The 25,739-nt window shown below is 35.7% G+C and overlaps 2 protein-coding genes across 2 annotated transcripts; one reads left to right on the forward strand and one right to left on the reverse strand.

Moving 5' to 3' along the window:
- Nucleotides 1-1,648: 1,648 nt before the first annotated feature.
- LOC126732439 (E3 ubiquitin-protein ligase RING1-like) lies at nucleotides 1,649-3,358 on the forward strand. The gene has a single exon (XM_050435288.1). It carries the CDS (start codon nucleotides 1,882-1,884, stop codon nucleotides 3,055-3,057), a length of 1,176 nt encoding a protein of 391 aa, XP_050291245.1. The 5' UTR covers nucleotides 1,649-1,881; the 3' UTR covers nucleotides 3,058-3,358.
- Nucleotides 3,359-23,568: 20,210 nt separating this feature from the next.
- Nucleotides 23,569-25,080, reverse strand: LOC126732440 (transcription factor bHLH94-like). The gene is made up of 3 exons (XM_050435290.1): nucleotides 24,535-25,080; nucleotides 23,983-24,363; nucleotides 23,569-23,791 (listed from the first exon to the last, which is right to left on the reverse strand). The coding sequence occupies exons 1-3, from the start codon at nucleotides 25,003-25,005 to the stop codon at nucleotides 23,696-23,698; spliced, it is 948 nt and encodes a 315-aa protein (XP_050291247.1). The 5' UTR covers nucleotides 25,006-25,080; the 3' UTR covers nucleotides 23,569-23,695.
- Between the last annotated feature and the right edge of the window lie 659 nt (nucleotides 25,081-25,739).

Here is a 25,739-nt window from a genome sequence, read left to right on the forward strand (position 1 = left end):
CATTGTGTGCTTGGAGAAGGGCTCGTGCAATAATGAGTACCCATAATTAGTTGAAATTGAAATTTCTTGAATTCTTTATCAATTAATTAATTGAAAAAGATAAGTGGAAGGAAAGCCTTGTACATGAGTCTCAATCTCATCTTCTGAGAAATACTTTGATCCTTAGTCTTTAAGTTTATTAACAAAATAGGAATTGAAATTTCTTGAATGTTAATTATTAATTGTACTCATAAGTTTAATCATATCTACAACTAAAAGGAAAGGGAAATGATATCCTTACAGCATTTTAACAATACTATCATAACAAATTCTAATTGACAAATTGTTATTAACTATTATTGGAAAATAAAAAAGTAATTTAAGTGGTGGGTTCAAATTAGAACCACTAAGAACTTACCATTTATGATTTATTGAGAAAGTATTTTGAAAATATTGTGGTCCACAATTTTCAAGTTGTGGACGTATTGCTTCTTACATGACATTATACCCGCCACTCGACCCATCAAAATAAGATTTTCAAGTTGCACACTTGTTGCTGACCAATACTCTAGCCGGATCAAGCGGGTTTCAAATTGGGCTGGGTAAAATGAATTGTTCTGACTAGTTCAATTTTGGACAACCCTACTTGAAATGGAAAAATTTCTCTACCCTTACAAACTTTTCTTATCTAGTATTGATCAAACTTAGCATATATGGTGATTTAGTTAAACATCGTGTCCCTGGTAAAGGGCTTGTGCAATAATGAGTAACTAAAACTTCTTGAATTTTTATTATCAATTAATTAATTGAAAAAGACAAGGGAAAGAAAAGCCTTATACATGTGTCTCAATCTCATCTTCTAATAAATACTTTGATCCTTAGCCTTTAAGTTTATTAACAAAATAGGAACAAAAATTTCTTGAATGTTAACTATTAATTATACTTATAAGTTTAAAAGAAGTGTTACATCCATAATATCTTTACAACAATTTATAGGTGGTTAGTTATTATTGGTTTAAATTTGAATATTCTACTAAAATTAATTTTTTGTCTCAACAATAATAACTAGTAATAACTTACCACTTAGAATTTGTTGTGAAAATATTATGGACATAACATTTCTCTAAAAGGAAAGAGAAATTTTATCTTTACAAAATTTTCACAATCATAATCAATTCTAAATGACAAATTGTTATTGTTTTAAAAAAAAATGACAAATTATTATTAACAAGAAATAAAAAAATAATTTTAGTGATGAATTAAAATTAAAATTACTAATTTAAGTGGTGGGCTTAACTTACCAATTATTATTTAAAGGAAAAATATTTTAAAAATATGGTGTGCGTGTCACTTCTTACCTGACATTTTATCGTATTCAACGCGTTTGGACTGTGAGTGGTGGGGTCAAAGAAAACGTCTGATGACTGTTTTCTACTGCTTCATTGAGGGATGGATAAATTGTCTATATCAATAATTTAATGTATTAAATAAATTAAAAAAGAAAAACCTTTTAAGTATAGATCGGACCGCTTCTTTGGGACCCCAAGGACTAAGTTAACGCGGAAATGACTTGTAGTAATGAGCATTGACTTCCACTGAAACAATGAAATACGAAGCTACCGAGTAAATGCCCTAGTCTTTCACTCAAAGCGATTTGTCCCCACAACAAAGCACATCGTGGAAAAACGAAGCTAAAACCCAAAATCATTCACTACACATCAATTCAAACCACAAGTTGCGGTGGAAAGTAAAAGACAGTTTCAATATCTTCTTCTTGTCTCCTTTTTTTTCTTTTTTCTTTTTCTTGCATACACAACCCAAAGAGGTATGTGTTTCTAATTCTATCCGCTGTTTTGTTCTTCCTCTGTTTTCGTTACGGGGCTTCATCATAGAAAACATCTTATGGAAAAAAAATTCCAAATTTTTCCTCCAAAATCGATGCTGCGACCAATGCCAACAGATCTACCAGTACCAAGGCCACCACGACAACCACCACCACCACCACCACGGCTTTCTTCGGGTCCTGAAAGTAACCAAAAATATTTATTTGAAATCAGTTTGATTGTCACAGCTTGTATGGTTTGTGGAGTTCTTTTGGTTGGGATTATGTTTGCAATTAAGAGGAGTTGCGACTCGAGGAGGAATAGAAGAATAAGGAGAAGAAATGCACCAATACTTTTTGATACCCAAGAAGATTTTTTTGATGAAGATCATGGACCTGTGATTGACCATCCCATATGGTACATCAACACCGTTGGTCTCCAACAATCTATTATTGATTCTATCACGCTTTGTAAGTATAGAAAAGATGAGGGGTTGATAGATGGGACGGAGTGCTCTGTTTGCTTGTGTGAATTTGAAGAAGATGAAAGTCTTAGACTTTTGCCTAAGTGTAGCCATGCTTTTCATGTTCCTTGCATAGATACATGGTTAAGATCACACAAGAATTGTCCATTGTGTCGTGCTCCTATTGTTAGTGACAGTGCTGGTTCTCAGGTAAGTGCAGCTGTGCCTAATTTGAGTGCTCCGGGTTCAAGCCAAGAAACCCAGTTAGAGAATGCTGAAAACCAGAGTGGAGTGGAAAGCAATCAAGTTGGAAGTGGTGAGACTAGTGAAAGTCAGGCTGGTGATGTTGATATTGGTGCTTTACCAATTGCGGATGGTAGATGTGCTGAAATATCAATGAAAAATTTGCATAATTCTAGCTGTGGGAATTGTCATTCTCGAGTACTAAGTAATTTGGCTGACAATCAACGAGTTGTAGAACAAGAAATGCAACCAATGAGGAGGTCGGTTTCGCTGGATTCTTCTTCTGCCTCAATGATTTATCTTGCTGTAGCTAATGTTGTTACTGACCAAGAAAGTTCAAAGGCTCAATTAGTACCCGTAAAAAGTTCGAGAAAAAGTTTTGTTGCTAAGAGGGATAGCGAAACTTCAAGCATATACAAACTGATGAAAAGTTCTTCAATTGGGCGTTCTCTGCAGAAGGGGCCGGTTTCAATGAAAAGGTCTTTTTCGTCCACTAGGAAATCCAGACATTGCACAAGTTCAAGTTCGAGCTCAATCCTTCCCATGTGAAGATGATGGTTTCACAATTTTTATATCCATAGTTTCGTGTTGGTGACCAAGTCAAGAAACTTCACTGGTATTCTCAAAGAACTTGGACATTATCTACTACTATTGTTTCTGCACCACTATATATGTACATTATAAAACCATATGCTACTATATGAAGGACAGAAAGAAGCTGTCTCTGGAAGTCTGGTTCTTGTATGATGAAGCAACATCAATAGGATGTTTTTTATGTCACAATATTAAGTCTTTTGCTAGCAATTCGAACATATGGCTATAAATGAGTGCGGTTCTAATCTTTTGCTTCTGAGTTCTGAAAAAGTGAATTTGCAGTTTGGCTATTGTTATTAAAGTTTTTATTTTGAATGTTTATATTTTTCAAGAGAAATATAATGATATTTCAGAAATTATATTGTTATAAAAGTTTATACCTTGAATGTTTATATTTTTCGAGATAACTTATAATGATATTTCAAAAATTAGACTAATTTCATTTTTCATTTCTCTTACCACCAACCCCCCCTTTTTATTTTTATAAATGCTTCTCTAACATATATTCATTATATTTTCCTTTGCATGGTAATTTCCGTCTTGTCGGCTTATCTCCACTCTACAATTCTAATTATAATGACCTGAGTACTGGTATATGTAATTGCCCTTGTGTTTCTGTTGTTTTACCACTATAACTTCTACCATGTGGGAGGAGTTATATATATGCTTAAAAAATTTGATATGAAGAATTAGGGCCCATTTAATTTGTGTGGAAATTGCAAAGTAATGCAAGACTGGAATCCCATTCCTGTGTTTGTATGGTTAGTTGACCGTGAATGAAGGGGGAAACAGTAAACCATGATGTATATCTATACAAAATTGCCTTGTGGAGTGGGGGATGATAAGTTGTCTCTGAGGTTGAATAGAAGTGGTCATTTTGATGTTCACTCTTTTTATAATGCTATCCGTGGAGCCGATGCTCATTCATTTCCATGGAAGAATATTTGGTGCTTAGGTCCCCAAGAGGGTGTCTTTTTTTTTTTGGTGGTCAGCTGCATGGGGTAAGATTCTCACAATTGATAATCTCATCAAGAGGGGTTTATTGCTAGTCAATTGGTGTTGTATGTGTCATTGTAATGGGAAAATCTAGATCATCTATTGATCTATTGTGAGATTGTTTATGCATTGTGGAGTGAAATCTTTAAGATGTTTGGGATTTAATGGGTGTTGCGGGACAAGGTAGCATCCCTCCTTGGCACAATTGGCTGGGTAAACATTTTTTGAATGTATGGAACTTGACGCTGGTGTGCGTGATGTGGTTAGTATGGAAAGATCGGTTAGTATGGAAAGATCTCAAGAGTCGTACTTTTGAGGAGAGTGTGAGATCTATTGATCAATTGAAGTCCTTAATGCTTCATACTTCTTTGAATGGTCTCAGACATAGGGTCCATTTTTTATTTCCAACTCTCTCTTGGATCTTTTTGATTGATTTACTTGTATTTTTTCAAGGTGCTTTAAGTTCATTGTCGTGAACATAGGGTATTCCTTCTTTTGCATTTTCTATTACTTAAATAAATAAAAAAAATAAAAAAATGAAGAATAAATTTCATTCCAAACATAAGAGTGAATGGGACTCCGCTGAGTGGTATACGGATACCATCTTGCATTCCATCATCCCATGTGAACCAATTCCAGACATATTAGGCACTTCGATGTTAAATAAGAGAGCTTTATAAATGGTACCGATTAATTGGAACTTAAATTAGCTTGAAATTCTATGTATATTCATTCACATGAAGATCTTGCCACCTCAACAATTGGTGATCATTATCAGGAGTCCTGAATAGTATAGACTGGTATACTAGAAAATGAAAGCTTGAATTTACTGAAATATTCAATTGACTGAATTAAATTTTGATTTGTCAACATGCGTTTTCCATAATAATGAACTTTCTCTAGAAAATATTAGTATAAGAGTCCTGAGGCAGCCAACTGGGAGATTAAAAATATGGCATTGGACATCCATTATAAACTCTCTTTACTATCAGGTTGGGACTTTTGCTATATCTCAAGATCTGCAATTTTTGTTACTCACAATCTAGCTGCATGGGCTGTTTGTTGTAACACTTGTGGCCTTTCCCTATATCCCCTATCCCTAGCTGGATTTTTGTCGATGAGTGAGATGGGTGTGGCCCCTTTAATCCTTTGTACTAATTTTCTTGGAGTCCTTTTGGGCCTCAGTAGACGTGTAACTAAATTGTACAACCAGTCACATAAAGCTGCTATCGAAGTATTAAATGGAGAGCATCTGTTCCACGAAATTGACTCTTTCCATTAAGGATAATGTTCCAACGCGTATTGAAAAGTTTCAAGCAAGCTTAGGGATTGATTGTTTATACTTATTACAATATGCTGTGTATAATATGACTGGTTGCATATACAAACTTCACCTCCAGCCTAAGGCTACTAAAAGCGTTCAGGGCATTCAACCACATAGGCAAATTCACAAAATTTGCATACTACATTGAAGTGCTACTACCATATATTTCTCAAGGGAGTTTGTTCTTTACAATTCTGTAATATACATGTTTTTTTTTGGGAATTAAAATTGCAGAACTTTATTGATGTAAAAAAGCAATACACATTAGTATTAAACATAGTTCAGTGTGTCCATAAGCCATGCACTCTTCTCTGCAGAAACTAACAGCAGAGAGATGAGTGAACTTAGCAGCAACCATACTTAAAACGTGAACTACAAAAATTGCTCTCCCAGGCTCCCAGACACTAAAAACCAGCGTATACATCATATCTGCAGCAAGATGGCTTAGTTTGAGAGGTCTGTTAAAGGAAAACTAAAGAACCCAGCTGAGCACTCCAATCCCGAACTGATGCAGAGCAACAGCCACCTGCCACCATAACTCCACCGCTAGAGAATTCCTTACAATAAAATGATTTGGTTCATTTGTGGTCTCACATAATGGTAGTGTTTGTGTGCAAGTACATGCACCTTAAATTTCTACCCCCAGCTTCAAGCTTGCACTTCTCACAATTCTTTTTGCTGTGAATTTCATGATGAATATCTCCATCCCCTCTTATCTTTGATGCACACTGCACAGTATTGAATATTAGGAACTTGGCAATGGCAGTGACTTTGAAATCGTTTCAAATTTATCTGATTCCACTTCCCATGTTACCTCTTTCTTAGCAACTCAAAGATGAGGCCAAATGTACAATCCGGAGTATAAAAAAAATGCAACCCACCTCCTCCAACACACACAATCCATGGATGAACAATAGAGATTAGTCTAATAATTTGAAACTCACTTTCAACCACCATCAAATTGTGGTTTACAATTTATTTTCAAGATCTTCTTGATACGTATTCTGTAAAAGCAATTGCTATAGTTGAGATAGCGGAAGTTTTGATACCTATTTGTTGCGTGTATAACCAATACTAAGATTGTAAATAAGCTAAGTTGAGCCAAGTATTAAAAGTTCAGGTTTGTTCATTTAATTTTATTTCAAATATGAGCTTAGTTTGAGCTCATCACCAAACAATATTTACATGTTCAAGCTTAGTTAATTGTCAAACAAACTCGAACTTGTGCATTAGTTACTTGATTATCTTATTCTCTTTTTATATATAATAAAACCATGACGGAATTTTGATCCAAAAAAAAAAAAAAAAAAACATGACTGAATTTTATTACCTCTTTATAAATCTATGAATCTTTATTACGAATAGACCAATTATATAATTAATAAACTACATGTAATAATTTGATATCATATGAACCTACAAACTTATGCGATCCAATTTCAAGTATATAAAAGTATATATTCATTGCTAGACCAAATTAAAGGAGGATTGAAACTTCTAGTCTAATTTCCTTCTTAGAGTCAGTATTTGTTTCCATTTTAATTATCAACTTATTGTCACTGTCAAATTATGTATAGTTGTTTTGACCTTTTCTAAACAGAGTTGTTATACATGGTATATAAATATACAATTAGGAATTTTAATGGGGAGGATGAAACAGGATCATGGGTTCTCACCCCTACCCGTAGAAAAGTTACCTTACCCCATACCCGTCCTATGAGGCCACACTCACACGGTCACATTGCCATGCCTCACCCTACACATAATTTTGGAAAATAATATATTAACAAATATATAAAAATAAAATAATATAGATGATAAAAGAACCATATAAAACATAAATTCAAAAACACAAACCAAACCTTTGCCAAATAATAATCCTCAATAAATTTTTGGAGAAATTACACTTTTTCCCCTAAACTATATCATCTTTTACCTTTATCCCACTAAATTAATTACAAGAACACACATACTTTACCCTCTTAAAATATTACCTGCATAACATATAAACTATTACTCATGTAACACTTTGCATCCCATTCTATGGTTAATAGTTTAGGAAAGTAAGTAAGTATTCTCATAGTTTAGGGGGTAAGTATAACATGGGATATAGTTTAGAGGGGTAAAATGTGCATTTTCATAATTTAAGGAGATAAGTGTCAAATGAATCATAGTTTAGGGGGTAAAGTGTAATTTATCATAAATTCTTAACTTATTTATGTAAGGGTGTTTTTGATTTTTTTTATAAGTATATAAAATATATAGGGATATGAAAGAAAATATGACTAAGGTGGGACGGGACAAAATTTTATCCTGCCCCCTCCCCGTTCCTCTTTAGATGGCAATTTTACCACGATTCATGTAGAACCACTCTGTTCTATGCATTGAGTAGTATATATAAAGATTGAAATTGACATCCATATATGTAGTGATGTGATAATGAAAACTCTGATACTGGTTTGTTGTGTAAATGGGTCTCCAAGCCAATATGTCCATATAGCAAAGAGAAAATTTCACTAGGAATTAAGAGAGATTTCAGAAGCACTAAAAAGCCCAATACAATCAATAATGCTCTCTTACTCAAACAATAGACAAACACTCAAAATCACACTGTGTTCTTCTAAGCGTCTTATTTTCTCCTCATGTGGGGGATACTTGAGCCAAAGTAAACAAATCATTTGTAGTATTTTTCTATTTATAATGCTTTAATACATATTTCTTGGTGGAGAAAGAATACCTTACTTAGTGGACAAGAAATATCAATTTACCATTATTGCTTTTTTGGTTAAGCTTTAATTTGTTTTTGGAACTTAAGGCATATGTGATTTGAGAGAAGTCTCACCTAGGTGGAGAAGCGTTAAGAATTTGTATTTGGTGGATCAATTTGCACCTAAGTTTATCAAATCCTCTCTCTATCTTGGAATGAATTGAGCTACCAAATACAAATCCTTAACACATCTCCACCTTGACAAGACTTCTCTCAATTCATAAACGCCTTAAGTATCAAAACCAAATTAAAGCCTAACAAGAAGAAAAGAAAAAGAAAAAGAAAGCAAAGCACGAATCATCTCCGACTACTTCCAAATGCACCAATAGGCGTCAAATGCATCCAAAGGTGCTGAAACATGAAGCATATTAGTCAAGTCCAACCAATGTTCAAACTTGGCCCCACCCACTACCTTTGTAAGCATATTGGCAGTCACAATTTTCTAAAGAAGAATATTTTTTTAATCAACAAAGTACTTATGATCCTTGGACATACATAACATTAGGTGTTGTAAGCCTATTTATTGATTTTCTCTTAAGTATTATTATTATTATTATTTTTTTAATTTTAATATATCTTTTTCCACAATACTCAGATTTACGAAATAATCAAGAAATTCCCCAAAGAGAACAACTCCAAACGTCTAAGTAGCGAACCTTATCTCTTATACCAATTTGTTGTGATAGTAAAAGTTCTGATTCCATTTTGTTGTGTGGAAGGATCTATGATGCATTACTCGAACCAAGAAGGAGTATGAGTTCCCTAAGTTGGCTAGTACGCTTTCTCACAAAATCTAAGGAATCAAACATGTTAATTTTTAAAGTGGAGATTTGTTGAAATGACTTAAATTTAAGTGTTTAGCTCCTTTTTGGATTTGACACTTTACCCCCTCTAAACTATTCTTCTTGGTTTGAGTTATCTTAATATGCCACAGACCCTTAGCACCACATAGAGTGCCTATTATTTCCTGCATTAGTATACATTTTGGTGAGCAGGGTCGTCCATTTTGAGTAGTTGAGGACCATCAACACTACTGTAGTCTTAACATATATAGTTAACTAAAAGTGTTTGAAGTCTACCAGAAAAAAAGAAAAAAAAGCCTTTGAAGTTATAAGTCATGACGCAATTGAGTTGTAGCTGAATCCTGTAGAAGCTTTAAATATTATTCTCAAGGATATCAATGACTATCACCGACTTTAACAAGACCGGATAAAATAACGTATTTTCCATTCATGCATTATCGGTGTCTAGCTATAGTCTATACAAAGTGCTTTGGTGCAGATATCTATGCCATATAAGTATCGATTGAAACTTAGAAAGCTTTAGATCTTCCGAGGCTGTTCATGGCAGCCGTGCCTTGTACTTCACCCAATAGTCGGCTTTATGCCTTTATAGATTTTCTTTTGAACTTTATAGCTCTTCTTTGTCCTTGCTTCGGACTTTGTAATGGAAAATAGAATCTCCTTGATATTGGCCTTTTCAGGGTAGTTCTTGAACTTTTATAAAGACGATGAAATTGTTGTCCCATATCTTTTAAATTTAAATCTCCATTCTGGGAACTATCGTTTGCTTCAATTAATCCCTTAATAATACTTTCTTTCATCCTAGAAAGAAGTTGAATAACCATAAAAAAATTGACTTCAAATGTTTCAAAGTTTTATCATTGGTTCTTGATATCGATGGTAGTCCTGTTAACGTAGGAATGGTATTTGAAAATAGATGGTTAAAATAATGATGCGTAGTGCCTAATTTATAGTTACACACACACACCTCCGATCCATGCAAACTCACAACTATATGAATAGTCAAGTCCCTCCTCATAATTGCAACCCTTTAACTAAGGAGAAAATTGGCCTCTGCACTTTAAAAAAAAAAAATCCAACGTTTTGCCCCCTTTTCCAAACTAATTAGGGAAATGTCTCTCTTTTGAAATTTGACTTTCTAAAAATCGAGTTATAGTTTAAAACTTGATTTTTGGACAATCGAGTTATAACAAACTGAAAATTAAAAAAAAAAAAAAAAAAATTCTAGAGCTCTATAATGGCGTTTTAAGGAGCCCTATAGTGATGTTTTAAGACCCTATAGCGGCATTTTGGAACTCGAGTTCCATGCAATTTTTTTTAAAAGTTTAATCGCTCCATACCTACAGAGGCGTTTTGAAACTTAATTTTTGGACAATAGGAGCATTTCCCTAATTAGTTTGGAAAATGGGGCAAAATGCTATTTTTTTTTTTTTGAAAGGGACATTTGCCCATTTTCTCCCTTTAACTAATATTGTAATCTTTAATTAGTAGTCACATTTAATATAATTTAATGATAATGACATTTTGTATATTGTCTCATTTTGTGGCGAAATTTATCTCTTCCTCTCTATTATATACCTATCCAAAAAAAAGAAAAAGAAAAAAAAGAAACTATAACAAAAATTGAACTCAAAAGTTAGCACTCGTTACTATTAGTCCCTGATATGGATTGTAGTCCTATTAACGTCAAAATTACATGTAGTAGTGGTATTTGAAAGTTGATGGTTGGATTAATCTTTTATTTATTTCCTCTAGCCAGATGCCATTTGAAAGTAGGTGGGTAGAACAGTAATGTATAGTTCCATACACACTCTTCTATGAAAAGTCACAACGCTAAGAATAGTTGTATTTATATCCCTCCTCACAATTAATTACTATCCTTTATCTAATGTTGTAAGCCATTAGGTTGCCACATTCTTTCCATATCAACAAAGATGAGGACCGGAACCAGAGAAAAAAAAAAAAAATTGAGAGGGAGAAATATGAATTTCTAAATGGTTTAGTTATAATTGGATATCATGTGTGTTATCCAACCTAAATTCCCCTAGATGTTATTTGTTAAGTTCCTTTAAAATCTTCAAGAAGTGTGCAGGATTTAGGAGGTTGCTCGTCGCTGGGAGAAGTTTTCTCTCTGAAAACTTATAACAGGGCGTGGCACTGTCGTCCCTTCCTTGGAAAGAGAGTGTGTCCCTTGTGAGATAACACTGTTATTGCAAGGCTAGTGGTTTTTCTTTTTGGGGCTTGGGAAACACTACGTGAGTTTTCAGGTCATCTTTCCCGAGGGATGGAAGACTTAACTAAACACTAGAACTCTTTATCTCTCTCGGATAGAAAGGGCCCTGGTCTATGTCTAAAGAGCGAGCAAGCCATTATTGAATATGACATTGTTGCAAGATTCCTAACCAAACGTCCTTTATAAATTGATGCCATTGCCACCACCTTCACCCCTCTCTGGATATCCAAGTTGGGTTTCAAGGTCAAGAATATTGGTGATCATGTTGTCCTCTTTTCTTTTGACAATAATATAGATGTTGATCGTATTCTTTCATTGGAGACTTGGAGCTTTGACAAGCACATTATGGTTCTTTCTTGCTACGATAATGATGCTTCAGTCAAAGCATCGGAGTTAACAAAGGTCGCCTTTTGGGTTCAAGTCTATGACATCTCGTTGCGTTTTAGGAATAGAGAGATTGCAGAACAAATATGTGAGCCAGTAGGAAAGATACTTCACCCAACGAAGCTACGGATTGGGATGGAGGCAGCTTCATAAAAGTCAGAGTGTTGGTCGATATCTCTCAACCTCTTTGTAGAGGAAGACTCATAACTCTAGAAGATGGTAAGGTTCACTGGGTCTCCTTCAAATATGAACACCTCCCTAACCTTTGCTATTGATGTGGATGTCTCACGCATGATGATAGAGATTGTGAGTCCTGGATTGAGAGCGAATGCAGCCTTAAACTCGAAGACTAGCAGTTTGGGTCTTGGCTCCGAGCACCTCCCTTCATCGCCTCGAGGACAAAAGTAATTTCGGTGCTAGGTTTCTTTGTGAAGAAAAAGACGGGCACTTCCACCCCCTCCACCGCAGTCCCCCCTCCCAATCCGTTGATGATGGAACATCAGTACTCTCCAAAACCTACACCCCCTTATTTGAGGGCAGTTGATGTGATTACCGAGAATCAGGGGATCGAATCTGTAAGCGGAGAGGATTTTGCTCACCAAAAAATATTTGAGAGAACCAAGGTGGATTCCCCTCCGAAATCTTCAAAGCTTGATGATTTTAAGCAGCTAATTCAAAATATTGATTGCGAGATTCACTGCTTTGACAAGGTGGTGGCATCCTCTTTGGTTTCAAACGAATCCTTGTTAGCCACAAAACAAGCCAACACGTCTTAACTAGCCCACCCACCAGGTCCAATCATTGAGGGTTCTCACTCACAGCCTACTAAGTCCACTCCCCTCAATGACTTGTCAAACATGGACATGGACCGTATGCACTCCAAAGCCCATTCTGAAGGCAAGTGGGTGCGAATCCAAAGGCCCGCCCACCTCAAGAAAAATCATAGCTCAGATGTTTCCTTAGGTAAATGTAATTCCCTCAATCACCTAGAATCCTCCATTCCAACAAAACGCAGAGCTCGTGTCGGCGTTGTCCATGTTGAAAATTGTCACCAACGGCGGAGGCTGATCTTCAGCCTTGCCGAGAAAGATGAGTTGGCTTTGCTGGAATGTGCGTGGGCTTGGGAACCTGCACACAGTTTGAGAGCTCGAGGTAGTCACTCGGGCACAAGATCCTGTTGCCCTGTTTTTTGACGAGACATGGGCAAGAGAAGCTAGGCTATGACAACTATGTGATGAGTTGAAGTTCGATCATTGTTGGGTTGGTCCCAGTGTTGGAAAAGTAGGTTGTTTAGTTTTGTTGTGGAAGAAATCAGTACATGTAGAAGTGGTATCTTCATCTCCTAACCAGATCGACGCCATCGTTGGGGATGTTTCAAATGACCAATGGAGATTCAAGGGAGTCTATGGTTTTGCTGACTCTGCCAGGAAGCATGAAACTTGGACTTTTCTCCGTGATCTTCACTACCGGTTCTCAATCCCATGGTTGTGTGCTGGGGATTTCAACGAAATTCTCTGGTCACATGAAAAGCTTGGCCTTGGACCCTGAAAAGAGAGTATGATGAAGGATTTCCTTGATGCTTTAGACGAGTGCGGTTTCATGGACCTTAGAAATGTAAGGGAAAAATACACTTGGAGGGGAAAACGTGCTGGTGGATTGGTCCTTGAAAGGCTTGACAGGGTGGTGGCTAACAATGGGTGGTTCTCTTTCAACCCGAGCACTAAGGTATTACACCTCCATACTTACTCTTTTGATCATTAAGCAATAATGATCAAACCGGAAGGAATAATTCCTCGCCCAAACCGTCCCTTCAAATTTGAGCAAATGTGGCTTCGTGATGGTGGTTTTAGTGTTACTGCGAATGTGGTTTGGGGGTTATCCTCTCGGAATGCTACCATGTTGCAGATTGCAGGTAAAATCAAACCTTGTGGAGAAAAACTCTTGGATTGGAGCCATCGATCTTTCAGTAGTATCAAAACACAACTTGAAATTAAAGAGAGAATGCTCACCAAGGCCGAGATTGATGCAGCCAAAAGGAACTTAGACTGTGATGTGGTTAAAGTATTAAGAGCAGAAGTCAATGATCTTCTGGATAAAGAAAACCAGATGTGGCAGCAATGTTCGAGAGCCCTTTTCCTTAAGTGTGGTGACTGTAATACGAGCTATTTTCACAGTAAGGCTTCCCACAGATTTCAACGAAATTGAATCTCAGGGTTAATAGATTCTTCTAATTCATGGTGCACGGAGGACAACCAAATAAGATATATAGCCTGTGATTATTACCTCTCCCTGCTCACCTCATCCCATCTGACGGAGTTTTCTAAGATCATGGAGGCTGTTAAACCTTCTGTCATGGAGGATATGAATGCTTAACTCCTCAAACCTTTTCTTAAAGAAGAAGTGGAAGATGCCATCAAACAGATGAAACCCATAACAGCCCTAAGCTCTGACGGTATGCCACCCCTGTTCTATCAGTCTTTCTGGTCTTTGATTGGTGAGGATATTTGCTCTGCAGTGCTTGATTGTTTGAATAATTGCAAAATTCCTAGAGAAATAAAACAACACCAATATCACCCTGATCCCGAAGGTTAAATCCCTTAAGTTTATTACTAATTATAGGCCGATCAGCCTGTGTAATGTAGTGTATAAAATTGTCTTTAAAGTCCTAGCAAATAGACTTAGAGTTATTCTGCCAATTGTAGTATCAGAGAACCAGAGTGCCTTCCAAGCAGGGAGGGTCATCACAGTCAATATCCTTATGGCCTTTGAAACTCTCCGCTACAGGAAACACCATCAAAAAGGTAAATCAGGATACATGGCTTTGAAGTTGGACATGAGCAAGGCCTATGATCGAGTCAAATGGGTTTATCTAGAGACTATTATGAAGAGAATGGGCTTTGATGTAAGATGGGTTGCTCTAATCATGGAATGCATTACGACCGTCAACTACTCTATCCTTATTAATGGTGAACCTTCGAAAGTGATCCAACCTTTAAGAGGATTACGCCAGGGTGATCCATTGTCACCATACTTATTCCTCCTCTGTACAGAAGTCCTTCACAGTCTTTTACAACAAGTGGCGGAATCTAGACAGATCTGAGGTGTGTCCATATGCAAAAAGAGCCCTAAACTGACTCACCTATGTTTTGTTGATGATAGCTTGGTTTTTTGCAGAGCCTCCCTAGATGAATGCCAAAAAATTCAAGTCTTGTTGGAATGTTATGAGAGGGCCTCTGGGCAGTAGTCGAATCAAAACAAAATCGGCCTATTTTTTAGCAAATCCACTCCTCCAGACATTTTGGATCAGATCAAAGAATCACTTGGTGTGCAAGAGATCAAACAATATGAAAAGTACCTTGGCCTTCCATCTCTAGTGGGAAAAAAGAAGAAAGCAAGCTTGCTTTATATCAGGAAAGGGTTGTGGCAAAGCTCCAAGGGTGGAAGGAACAGCTTCTCTCCCAAGCTGGCCGTGAAGTACTCCTTAAAGCAGTCATACAGGTAATTCCCACCTATGCAATGAGTTGCTTCGAGCTCCTGATCACCCTTCGCAATGACATTGAGGCCTTGATTAGGAAATACTGGTGGGGTTAAAGTGGTAATCAAAGGAAGATCCACTGGACCAAGTGGAGCTCATTATGTCAACCTAAAAGCTTAGGAGGTATGGGTTTCAAAGAACTCTAGAAATTTAATGACGCCATGTTAGCCAAACAGGTCTGGTAGCTGCTGGACAACAAGACCTCACTGTTTCACAGATTCTTTTAAGCAAAATTTTTCCCAAAGGGCTCCATTTTTTATGCTAAAGAAGGTAATGGTTCGTTCGCCTAGAAGAGCATATTGAAGGGCAGGGAGGTGATTAGTAGAAGAGTGCAGTGGAGGGTGGGAAATGGTTCCTTGATTTGGATCTATCACGAAAATTGGCTCCCTGGACTCTAATCCTTATAATAAGCGAGTGGTGTCTCCGAGGGACTTCCTTGGCAATGATGCTCAGGTCTTAGTCCTAGTGATTGTGAGTATAAGTTGTTTTGGCCTCATAATCTTGATGGAATATACTCAGTTAGATCGGGATACAAACTTCTTACGGAGGAAGAGTTGAAGGACTCACCATCATCTTTAGATTTGTCACTCACTAAAAGAATATGGGAGGGCATTTGGAGCTCAAGAGTCCCCAATAAAGTCAAAACCTTACTATGGAGAGCTAGGCCAAATTCTCTGCCTTCAAAAGCTAATTGATGAAACGAAAAATTGTAAGCGATGACCTCTGTCTTGATTGTAAACTCAAGAGTGAAACTTCGCTTCATGCTCTGTGGTTTGGCCGTGCAATAAATCTAATCTGGGAGCTCAAGTTTGCTTGGTTACTTAAGATCTCCAAGAATTGCAATTCATTCTTGGATGTCATTCAACTTTGCCAAGAACACAGCGACCTCTTTGAGCTGTTTGCTATGATTGTGTCTCTGATTGGGGCTTGCAAGAATCAGCTTCGTGTTGGTGAGAAAATGGTCTAGCTGGAGAAGATTAATGCCATGGCCGTGGATAACTTGTAGGAATACCAAAGAGCATTGTCATTGCCTCTCTCACCCCCGAGGGCAACTATAACCTCCAGATGGCATCCTCCACTAGTGGGTTGGGTGAAAGTCAATTTCGACGAGGCAACCTTTAAAGAGAAGAACTTAGCAGGTCTAGGATGTATTGTTCGAAACAGCAAAGGTCTTGTTATGACTACCTTAACACAAACTATTCCACTGCCTACCTCAGTAGAGATGGTGGAAGTGTTGGCAGCGCGCAGTTCCATAGGTTTTCACAAGAACTAAGTCTAGATTAGGTGATAATCAAAGGTGATTCGGAAACTATCATCAGAGCATTAACCAGAGGTGGATTGGATTCTTCAAGCTTCGGGCACATCATTAGGGACATCAATTTATTTTCCTCAGCTTTCCAGAATTTATCCTTTTGTCATACTCGTAGGCAAGGAAATAGAGTAGCTCATAGGCTTGCAAGATTAGCATGTAAGTTTTCCCAATTTCATGTCTGGATGGAGGACTTACCCCCTGATATTGCATCTGTGTACCTTTCTGATATTCCTTAATATATTTCCTCCCCCCTCTTCTTGGGGTGGTTTCTCAAAAAAAAAAAAAAAAAAAAAAAAAAAAAATTGTTGTAAGCCAAATTTATTAATAATCACTCTATTTATCAAGAAATTTGTAACTCAATTGTCGCTTTATAGTGTTTTCAATAGAAAGGTTTAGATTTCAAATCCCACTTCTTTCATTCTAATTATCGAAATTATTAAGAAAAAAAAATACACCTATTAGTATTATGTAGATAACACTTCTATATGAAAAGTTGTAACCATCCCAAAAAGTAATACAATAAGTAATGGGATACAATTAATTTGACATAGCTCCTGGTATATTCATGTTATGGGAATATAGTAATTTGAAATCTCTCAAATGGGCTTGACAAAATGATTATATAAGATTGATCAAAATAAAGATAAATTATGTTTTTTATCTTATGTTGAACTTTTTCTTCACCATTCCAAACCCCAAAAAGTATCAAAGTGTTACCCTTCAATTTTCATTCTCAAATATAAATAAAAAAGGATTATTGTTGAGTGTCCTTCAATGGCAATTGGGCCGTGGTAAATGTAAGAAGGAAGAAAGGGGACAAGTACCATTTCATTCCTTCCCACGAAGTGAACATGTTTTTGTACATTCCTTTCGCGTTTCAAGAATAATTTTCATCCCGCAGCCAAAAAAAAGGATTATTTTTATCTTAGTCATTAATTATTACCATAATTTTTTTGAAGATAAAGGATTACAATTTGATCGGGAATAAGAGCATAGGAGCTGGGGCCTCCCTGAACATAATTATTTCTGAAACTAGAATTTTTTATTTTTTTTATTTTTTTTTATACTCCTTTGCTTGATCAAACTTAAATTAAAAATAGGGAGCCAATTTTGTTTTTTTAGCCCTTTTCTAGCCTATATATTAAAATATTAAATTCACGCATCCATATATATATTTTGAGTTTATGCGATCAACCATTGTATTAGTATCATAAGGAAAGTTAATCATTTAAAGTCTTTTTGGCTACAAAAATGACATCACATAATAAAAAGATGATGTATTATTATTTTATTGGATAAATTAAACTTGTGAGATAAAGTTATGTGGCACTTACGGAAAATATGGATGAAGAGATTGTTGATACAAGCAGAATATAACTTTAGGAATAAAATCTAAATTATAAAATTTCAAGGTGTAAAATCCAAAGACCCTAAACTTTAGAGCATAGTTTGCACTTTAGCCTTTTATTAATTAACAAGCTGATGTGGCAAGAAAATAATTGGTGCTATTTAAACAACATAATAAAGAAAAATGCAAAAGCTACCACATTTTTTTTTTTTAAAGAAGAACTACATAATACTTAATACATCATTGTCAGTTTTTTTAAAACTTTCTCCCCTCTCCCTTTGTGTGTGTGTGTCAAGGTGGTCGATACTGTACCGGTACTGGTCGGTATGTATCATATCAGTATGTATACTAGTATCGAAATTCCAATGTTTCGTACCGGTTTAAATACTAGGCGTACCGGCCATACTGGCTGATTTCGGGCATTACTAGCCGGTACAGAAATAAAGCTTTTTTTTTTTTTTTTTAAATTTTTAGTTTTGTAATTTTTGAATTTTTGTAAGGGCAGAATGGTAACTTATTTGTATTAACTTATTAGTATTATTTTTTTTCTTAGTATGCAATGAACAATTAAGCTTTCTATTTTTTATATTGTGTTTTTTTCCTTTTAATTGATGCTAAAGTTTAAAATTATGAATAATTTGTTTTGAATTGAGGTAATGTTTTATGGTAAACTTTTATATTTATTTTAACACACACACACACACACACACACACACACACACATATTTATAAATATAAAAAATAACGGTAAACCCGAAACGGTACATCGGTATTGACTGATATCGAAATATATTGTTCCACTGGTCAAACCGGTGCAGCCTCTGGTATGAAATTGACTCCTTTGGTATGTGTATTTAAAAATACTTAGTATTCTAAAAAAAAAAAAAAAGTCTTACAAACTACGTGCTACAACATAAAAAAAAAAGAGTAATTTAAACATTTGTTTAATATGTTTTTTAAATATATCCATCGTATTCTTGCTACATCAATCTGTAAATTTTTTTTTTGATATAAGATAGAAATTCTATTCTAGTCTAATCTAAGTGTATATGTGTGTAAAACTCTCTCCTGGAGACTTAAACCTCGACTCTTGCCCTCCACACTCCACAAGCACTTATACTTGTGGAGTGACTATCGTACCAAGGGTGTGCAATAGTATCAATTTGTAAATTTAAGGTAGTAAAATTTATAACTTTAGCATTTTCCATAAATGAATGTTTGAACTATTTGGTGATTGCTAGCTAATAGGTCAAATTGTAATAAATTTATGTAGTAAAATTTGTACTACATAGTATCACTCAAAATAAAAACAGCTTAATGTTTTCTTTTTAAGTTATTTATTATTATTATTATTACATGTTCTAAAATTATTGATGTGGTAAATGTTTTTAATACTCATCATTAATAATGTTTACATTCCATGTTAAACCATATTTGTTACTTTGTGAGTCAATCTCATAATTAAAGTCAGATAAAATAAAATTACATAATAGCCATGAGCCTTGGGCTCATTAGCATAGCCCTATTCTCCTTTGTTAAATCCCCCTCATTGTTAAAAATACATAATACAATGTTTTCCTTAGTTTTACAGATTTTTGAAATATTAAATTCAAGCATCCCTATATATTTTGAGTTTATACGATTGTTGATGGCCATTTTGGAAGTCTGAGTGGAAAGGAGAAGCCCAGCAACACGGACAGAAAAGAATTGGTAAATGGATAGAAAACCCATTAAGCCCAAGCGGCAGGAATAATGGATCACAGGCCCATGAGATAAACAAATGGGCCTTGAGGGGGTAAATGGGCTTAAATGAACTCGGAAAGAGAGAAAAAAGAAAACCATGGGCAGTATATGATGTAGAAAAGTGAAAATGGGCCACGGTAGGTTCAAAGTAATGAAGGTAAAGAAAGTAAGGGGTTAATGGCAAGCCCATTAGCCCCAAGGATGAGGGATAATGCAATTGGGCCGGGGAAGCCCAAAGAACTCAGTAAAAGCCCATGGGAATGCAAAGTTAAGAAAAAGGCCAAGGAAGCCCAAGGAAAGCAAATGGGCCAGGGACCCCCAAGAGAAAGCAAATGGGACACAGGAGCCCGCCAGTGATGTAATGAAAGAACCAATGGCTGTACTGGGCCATTGGAAGAAGAATAAACGGTAGGCCTAAAGAGGCCTAGCAGGATTGAAGCAAACAACTTCGCAGCAGGAATGATGGAGTGGCATGGCAGGAGATGGTAGCAGAAAAAAGGGTGGGCTGAAGAAAGGCAAAGCCCACCGTCAAGCAAGGCCCAGCTCCTAAGTGGGGCAAGCCATAAAAGAAAGGGGAACCAGAAAATAGTCAAAAACGGATGGCAGACTGTGTAGGCCAATCACGGCAAACGCATGAACAGCAAGTAGATTTTGGACATACATGGAAGAGAGGCACGCGCAAGGTCCAGACCTCACCAGCCTGTATCCAGCCAATACAGGACATGGTGAGGTCATGGGTCAGAGGTAAGAGGGTATGGTTTGGCGATGGGGAGAGGGGAAAAACCTATTTTTGAGGTTCTCGCTCGGGTTCTTTTGGGGGAAGTGTCCTGCTGGGATGACATACCACTCAAAAGAAGTAAAATTGAGTTGGAACCATTAGGTGCATACCATGAGGGATAGGGAGAGAGAAGGCACTCACACCATAGCAAGGAAGGGTGCCACGGCAGACAAACAAACAAAATAGTTTTCTTTTATTTGGTGATAGGGAGTGGCACACAGATGGACCAGTGGTAGTTGGCAAGTACACCCAAACCAGACAAAGGTGGTTAAGGGCTAAAATATTAAAACCCGGTCACAGTAGGCACTATAAAAAGAGGCCCTTACCGTGTACAGGGGACAAGACCAGCACCACAATATAGGAATTTGAAAACCAGGAAATAAAAAACAAGTATTAAGAAAAAAGAGGAAGAAAGAAAAAAAGATAAGAAAGGGGAATATTAGAAGAGAAGGAAAGAAAAAGATAGAGAGTTAAAGCAGTAGGCATGCACTAATAGGTTGATTCCCTCTCTCCTTCTCAAAGTCCTGTTCTTTGCCAGAAATAAAGAGTTCTATTGTGCACCAACCATTCAGGTTCGTTTCCCTCAAAGTGATTAATTTCCACGGCAGGATTTCCCCTGGAGATTATTCACTTTGAGAAGAGGCGTTCTTCCCTTTCTGGTTTTGGTCCCACGGATCAAATTTGATTTGATTTCTTTCTTCTTTTGATTAACCCATATACTACGCACTTATTCCATTTGTTTTCTTTATAAAAGCAATTGTTGTTAAACTGTGATTATCTTGTCTTGATTAAGGATTATCTATTCACTTTAATTAAGAAGTCAAAGTACTTTTTTTTGTCTTATTATTATTATATCTGCTTGCCACGACTTATCTAAAACAGCTCTGCCCGCCGTAAGAGCGCTCTTGGCAAACGATGCATAGTTTATGCGCAAGTTGGACCAAATTGAGTTGCAGTTGGACCGGTCTCAACTCCCTTACTCAGAATATTTGGGCCCAGTACCGCAGGAGGCAACCCAGCTCGATATAACCAAAAAGGCCCACTATAGCGATCAACTATCGTATTAGTGGCATAAGGAAACTTGTAAGAAACATAAATCTAACATTAATAATTGACATTCGAACAGTAATGATAAGGTAGAGTACTATGCATAATACCAAGTCGTTTCTAAAACTTTTACTAAAATAATTATATATATAGAACATGCACACACACACATACACATGTATATATATATATATATATATAGGGTTGGGTTCAAGTTACATATGGTGTAACTCTAAACAATGTTACACTACTCAATAACTTGTTATTGAATTCATATTTTGAATCTATGTGTTTTTAACATGCATGCTTAGTTTTGTACCAATCGGATGTTATTTACTTTTTTTTTTTTTTTTTTTTTTTTTGATGGGACGGATGTTATTTACTATTCAATCCATAAACTCATTTATTATGTAATATTTTAAACTACAAAAACTTGAATTTAAACAATTGATTGATGACATGACTATTGATCTTTGATTACCTTGAAACTTTGTAAACATGAAGAATATACAAAGATAATGTAATCCAATAATTGATTTGTCAAAATTCGTATCCAATTAAAAAATATTAAGTGGTGTTACATTACTTAAAATTACACTTTGTGTAACTTGAACCCAACTCATATATATATATATATATATATATATATATATGTGTGTGTGTGTGTGTGTGTGTTTGTGTGTGTGTAAAGTTAGACTTTTTTTACACCATAGATTTCTAAAAGATCTAACGATTAAAAAAACATCATTAAATGTTATTGCTTTTTACCATATTAATAGTATTACCTAATTAATACTAACATTTTCTCTCCTTATTTATTATTGCTTTCAAAATATCAATTTAATTTAGAACAATACTATACATACATTACAAATCATTGCATACTTTAATTTAAGAGACCGTCTAGTATATCCTTTATAAGCAAATCATTGCATTAAAAATCTTTCTAGTACAAGAGGTGTACGGTTTCATTTTCAAATGATTTGTTTATCCTTTATAAGAAAAGATTTTTATATTATATGGAGGACCAAAGCATGAGCACAGATAATAATTTTTCACTATTGTTGTATTTGCAATGTGAAAACTTTTAAAAAGAAGCAGATTACTTTTGTGTTCAATACTTCAATCGTATATATAATTTTATAACTTTTCTTTCAAATAATTTAATTTCATCATCAAATATCTATTTAATTTCTCTTTTAGGATGAATCATTTAGAAAGCAGGTTGTTGAAAATGGCATGTGTCCTTTAATCAAGTGAAAAACATTAAATAAGGAGAGAGAAAAAGGTGTCAAGTTATAACATTTAATGATGTTTTTTTTTAAGCATTAGATCTCTTAGAAATTTACGGTGTAAAAAAAGTGTAACTTTACTCTTCTTATTAAGGAAGGGAAAAAAAAAAACCACAGCATGAACTCTTTTTTTTTCTTCTTCTTCCATATCATCATCTTCTTCCTCTCATCTTTTTTTTTGGCACTATACTTTCAGACCTCCACCATTTAAAAAATGCTCAAGATTAAATTGTAAATATAAGCTATCTTTATTTTGTTTTAATAAACATGATTACCATTTTGTGAACTCATTTATTATGGAGGGAGTATTGTTTTGTCATTACTTAACCACTGTATATGGTCTGAAAAAAGGAGATTTTTCTTTTCATCCATTTGAGTTTTGGCAGTACCTTGAATAAAGTTTGTCATGAGGTTTTTAGAAATACTTAGCCTCAACAATCGTTCTCTAAAACAATTGTGACTTTGGCCATATACTTCTAAAATTTTCCAGTACCTCAAGACAAAATACTGTTAAGAAATCAATAGTGATGACCTAAAATTACATAGAGCAAGAAGAAAGATATGAGAGAGGATAAGAGGAAGAAGATGATGACGTGGAGGAGAGTGGAGAGTTAATGCTGTAGTGTTTTTTTTTTTTTTTTTCCTTTAATAAGAAAAGTTAATGCCTAAATCACTAATTTTTAGGGAATAATAATGACATTATTATGAGTGTTTTTTTTACTCTTAAATCTATTAGTAATTAATAGTCTAAAAAATGTGTAACTCTTGTGAAGTTATACCAAGTATAATTTGAACCTATCTCATATATATATATATATATATATATATATATATATGTATATGGCACTTGAATGTTGCTTGCACGAGATGGCTTAGTTCTCACTTCTCACAGGCAACTAAATTGCTCAGATTAAGCAACTGATAATTCCTATAAAATATTGAAAAGCTTAAGTCTAGCCATACTCCAACCCTATAATCCAAATACAAGAAGCAGAAAAAACTTTACAAAATACATAAGATTCTAGGGTTATTCAAGCAAATTGAACTTCCTTTTGGATCCAACCCACCATCTCATACACAGCAGCTGCAATCTCATTCACAGAGGTTAGCTTTGAATCATCTTCAACCTGTTTCAAACCCAGCACAACCCCACATTAATAATGGGTTTGAAATTTTTTACAAAATAAATGTATGAAAAGTTAATTTTAGTATTCAAAAGTCTTATACCTCATTGGGCATCATGCTGTTTCTACATGAGGAGAACCTCGGTTTAAATCTCCATCTTTCACATAAATTAAAAAAAAAAAAAAAAACTAACCTTAACACTGAAAGAGCAGAGGACCATATTATCCACAGTTGTGACGTTAAGGTGAAGAACGATAAGGTGCAAGGATTGCAAGGCGGCCACCATTTTCAAGAGTTGCTTGGGATGTTTTCTTGATAGTATTTTGATATTGGCATGGCTTTCTACCATTGTCACCTCAATGTCTGCAATGGCTGACCGCTTCTCCATCATTGATTCGCTGGATTCATTAGAACAGGTATACTGAGGCAAGGTAAAGAACCCAGAGAAGAGACCAGAGGACAAACTGTTGTCTAGTCGTTGCTTGATTCCTTTTTGGGCTTCCATGGACTGGAGGAGTTGCTCTAGCTCCTTCACAAAATTAATGGCTCCCCCTAGTATTGATGCCTGGTCACCCTTCTCAAATGTACACATACACACACAAATCAATTATAACAAATTTTATACTTTTCTCGATCTTTGAACAAAACCAAAAGTATCATGTTTCTTTTGCATTTAAAATTTTAAAAGTACTTTCAAAAAGCATGCTACTAATCAATTATCTAAGGAAATAGAAAGAATAGCTACCCTTTGCACATAAGAAGCAGGCATCATAGACTTAAGCACAGTGAGATAGTCGTTCATTTGCTTCCTTCTATTGCGTTCCACAGCTATGTGAGTCATTCTCTGATTCTCCATTTCTTCCTTGTTCTTGGTTCTTCTGATGCGCCGTCTTTTTCGCCTGCCCATTGTTGCTGCTGCTGGAGCTTCCACCAAAGAAAGTCCCTGAGCCAAGAATCCACGATCGGTGATCGTGCAATTATCTGGGGAGGCAGTGTTCGCGTCTCGCTCCTTTACACCTTGAACCATTGAAGAAGGTAAAGATTCCAAGTTTGCAATGGAGACTTGCTCTACATTATTGCCAAGTTTTTCAAAGTAGACTTTGTCTTCTTTAAGACCCAGGCCATAGCTCCAAGTTCCACCTGCTCCTAAAGCATAGATATCCCTGCAACCATTATTGAACGAGTCCTGTTGGAACACTACAGCTTCTAAAGTCATTCTCTCTCTCTCAGAGACTAGCTAGCTAGTCTAATACTGATATATAAAATCAAGAGGGTGTTTCAAAAGTCTTAACAGAAAGCGAGAGGCTGAAATATATGTGTTATGACCTATTAAATTTAAGCCAAATGTTAACAAAGGTTAACAAGTACAGTGCGATGTTTGTTAAGATTAAAATAATGTAGGTCTAATTAAATAAAAAAATTAAATAAATAGAAGAAATGGTATAAATTTGAACAAAAAGTGTATAAAACTGACAAAACACTGATATAAAGACAATATCTGATATAAAGTTTGGTGTTAATGGTGCCCGTTACCACAATCCAAAATTTAAATCCCAAACTCTACAAACAACTGGTAAATTTGGTTTCCTCTGCAATGTGAAGCTTAGGGGCTGTTTGGTTTAAAAAAGTCCTCACTCATCACTCATCATCCATCACTCATCACTTATCACTTAAAATACCCCAACTCCCTAAAGGTGGCATGTTTGGCACACAGTTTCCAGCTTCTCATAACTCAATTTTTTTGTACTTTCTATGGGACCCATACCTGAGCACCATGTCAGTGAGTTCTGTTAGTCTACCCGCCTCACACTCATTTCACTACATTTTCTTCACTGCTCATTTTGTTTTGCCACCACCACAGTCACAGTGCCAAAGTGCAACCAAAGAACCTAGCAAAGGAACCCACCACAGTCACAGTGCCATTGTTTCTCCCAAAATTTTTCCTTCAGC

The sequence above is a fragment of the Quercus robur genome, chromosome 6, assembly GCF_932294415.1.
Source record: "Quercus robur chromosome 6, dhQueRobu3.1, whole genome shotgun sequence".
NCBI classification, from domain to species: domain Eukaryota; kingdom Viridiplantae; phylum Streptophyta; class Magnoliopsida; order Fagales; family Fagaceae; genus Quercus; species Quercus robur.

Coding starts and splice junctions, on each gene's coding strand:
- LOC126732440 (XM_050435290.1), bottom strand. CDS start 25,005: ATGACTTTAGAAGCTGTAGTGTTCCAACAGGACTCGTTCAATAATGGT. Junction 24,364..24,534: donor CTGCTTCTTATGTGCAAAGG/GTAGCTATTCTT, acceptor ACATTTGAGAAG/GGTGACCAGGCATCAATACT. Junction 23,792..23,982: donor TCTGCTCTTTCAGTGTTAAG/GTTAGTTTTTTT, acceptor GGTTTGAAACAG/GTTGAAGATGATTCAAAGCT.
- LOC126732439 (XM_050435288.1), top strand. CDS start 1,882: ATGGAAAAAAAATTCCAAATTTTTCCTCCAAAATCGATGCTGCGACCA.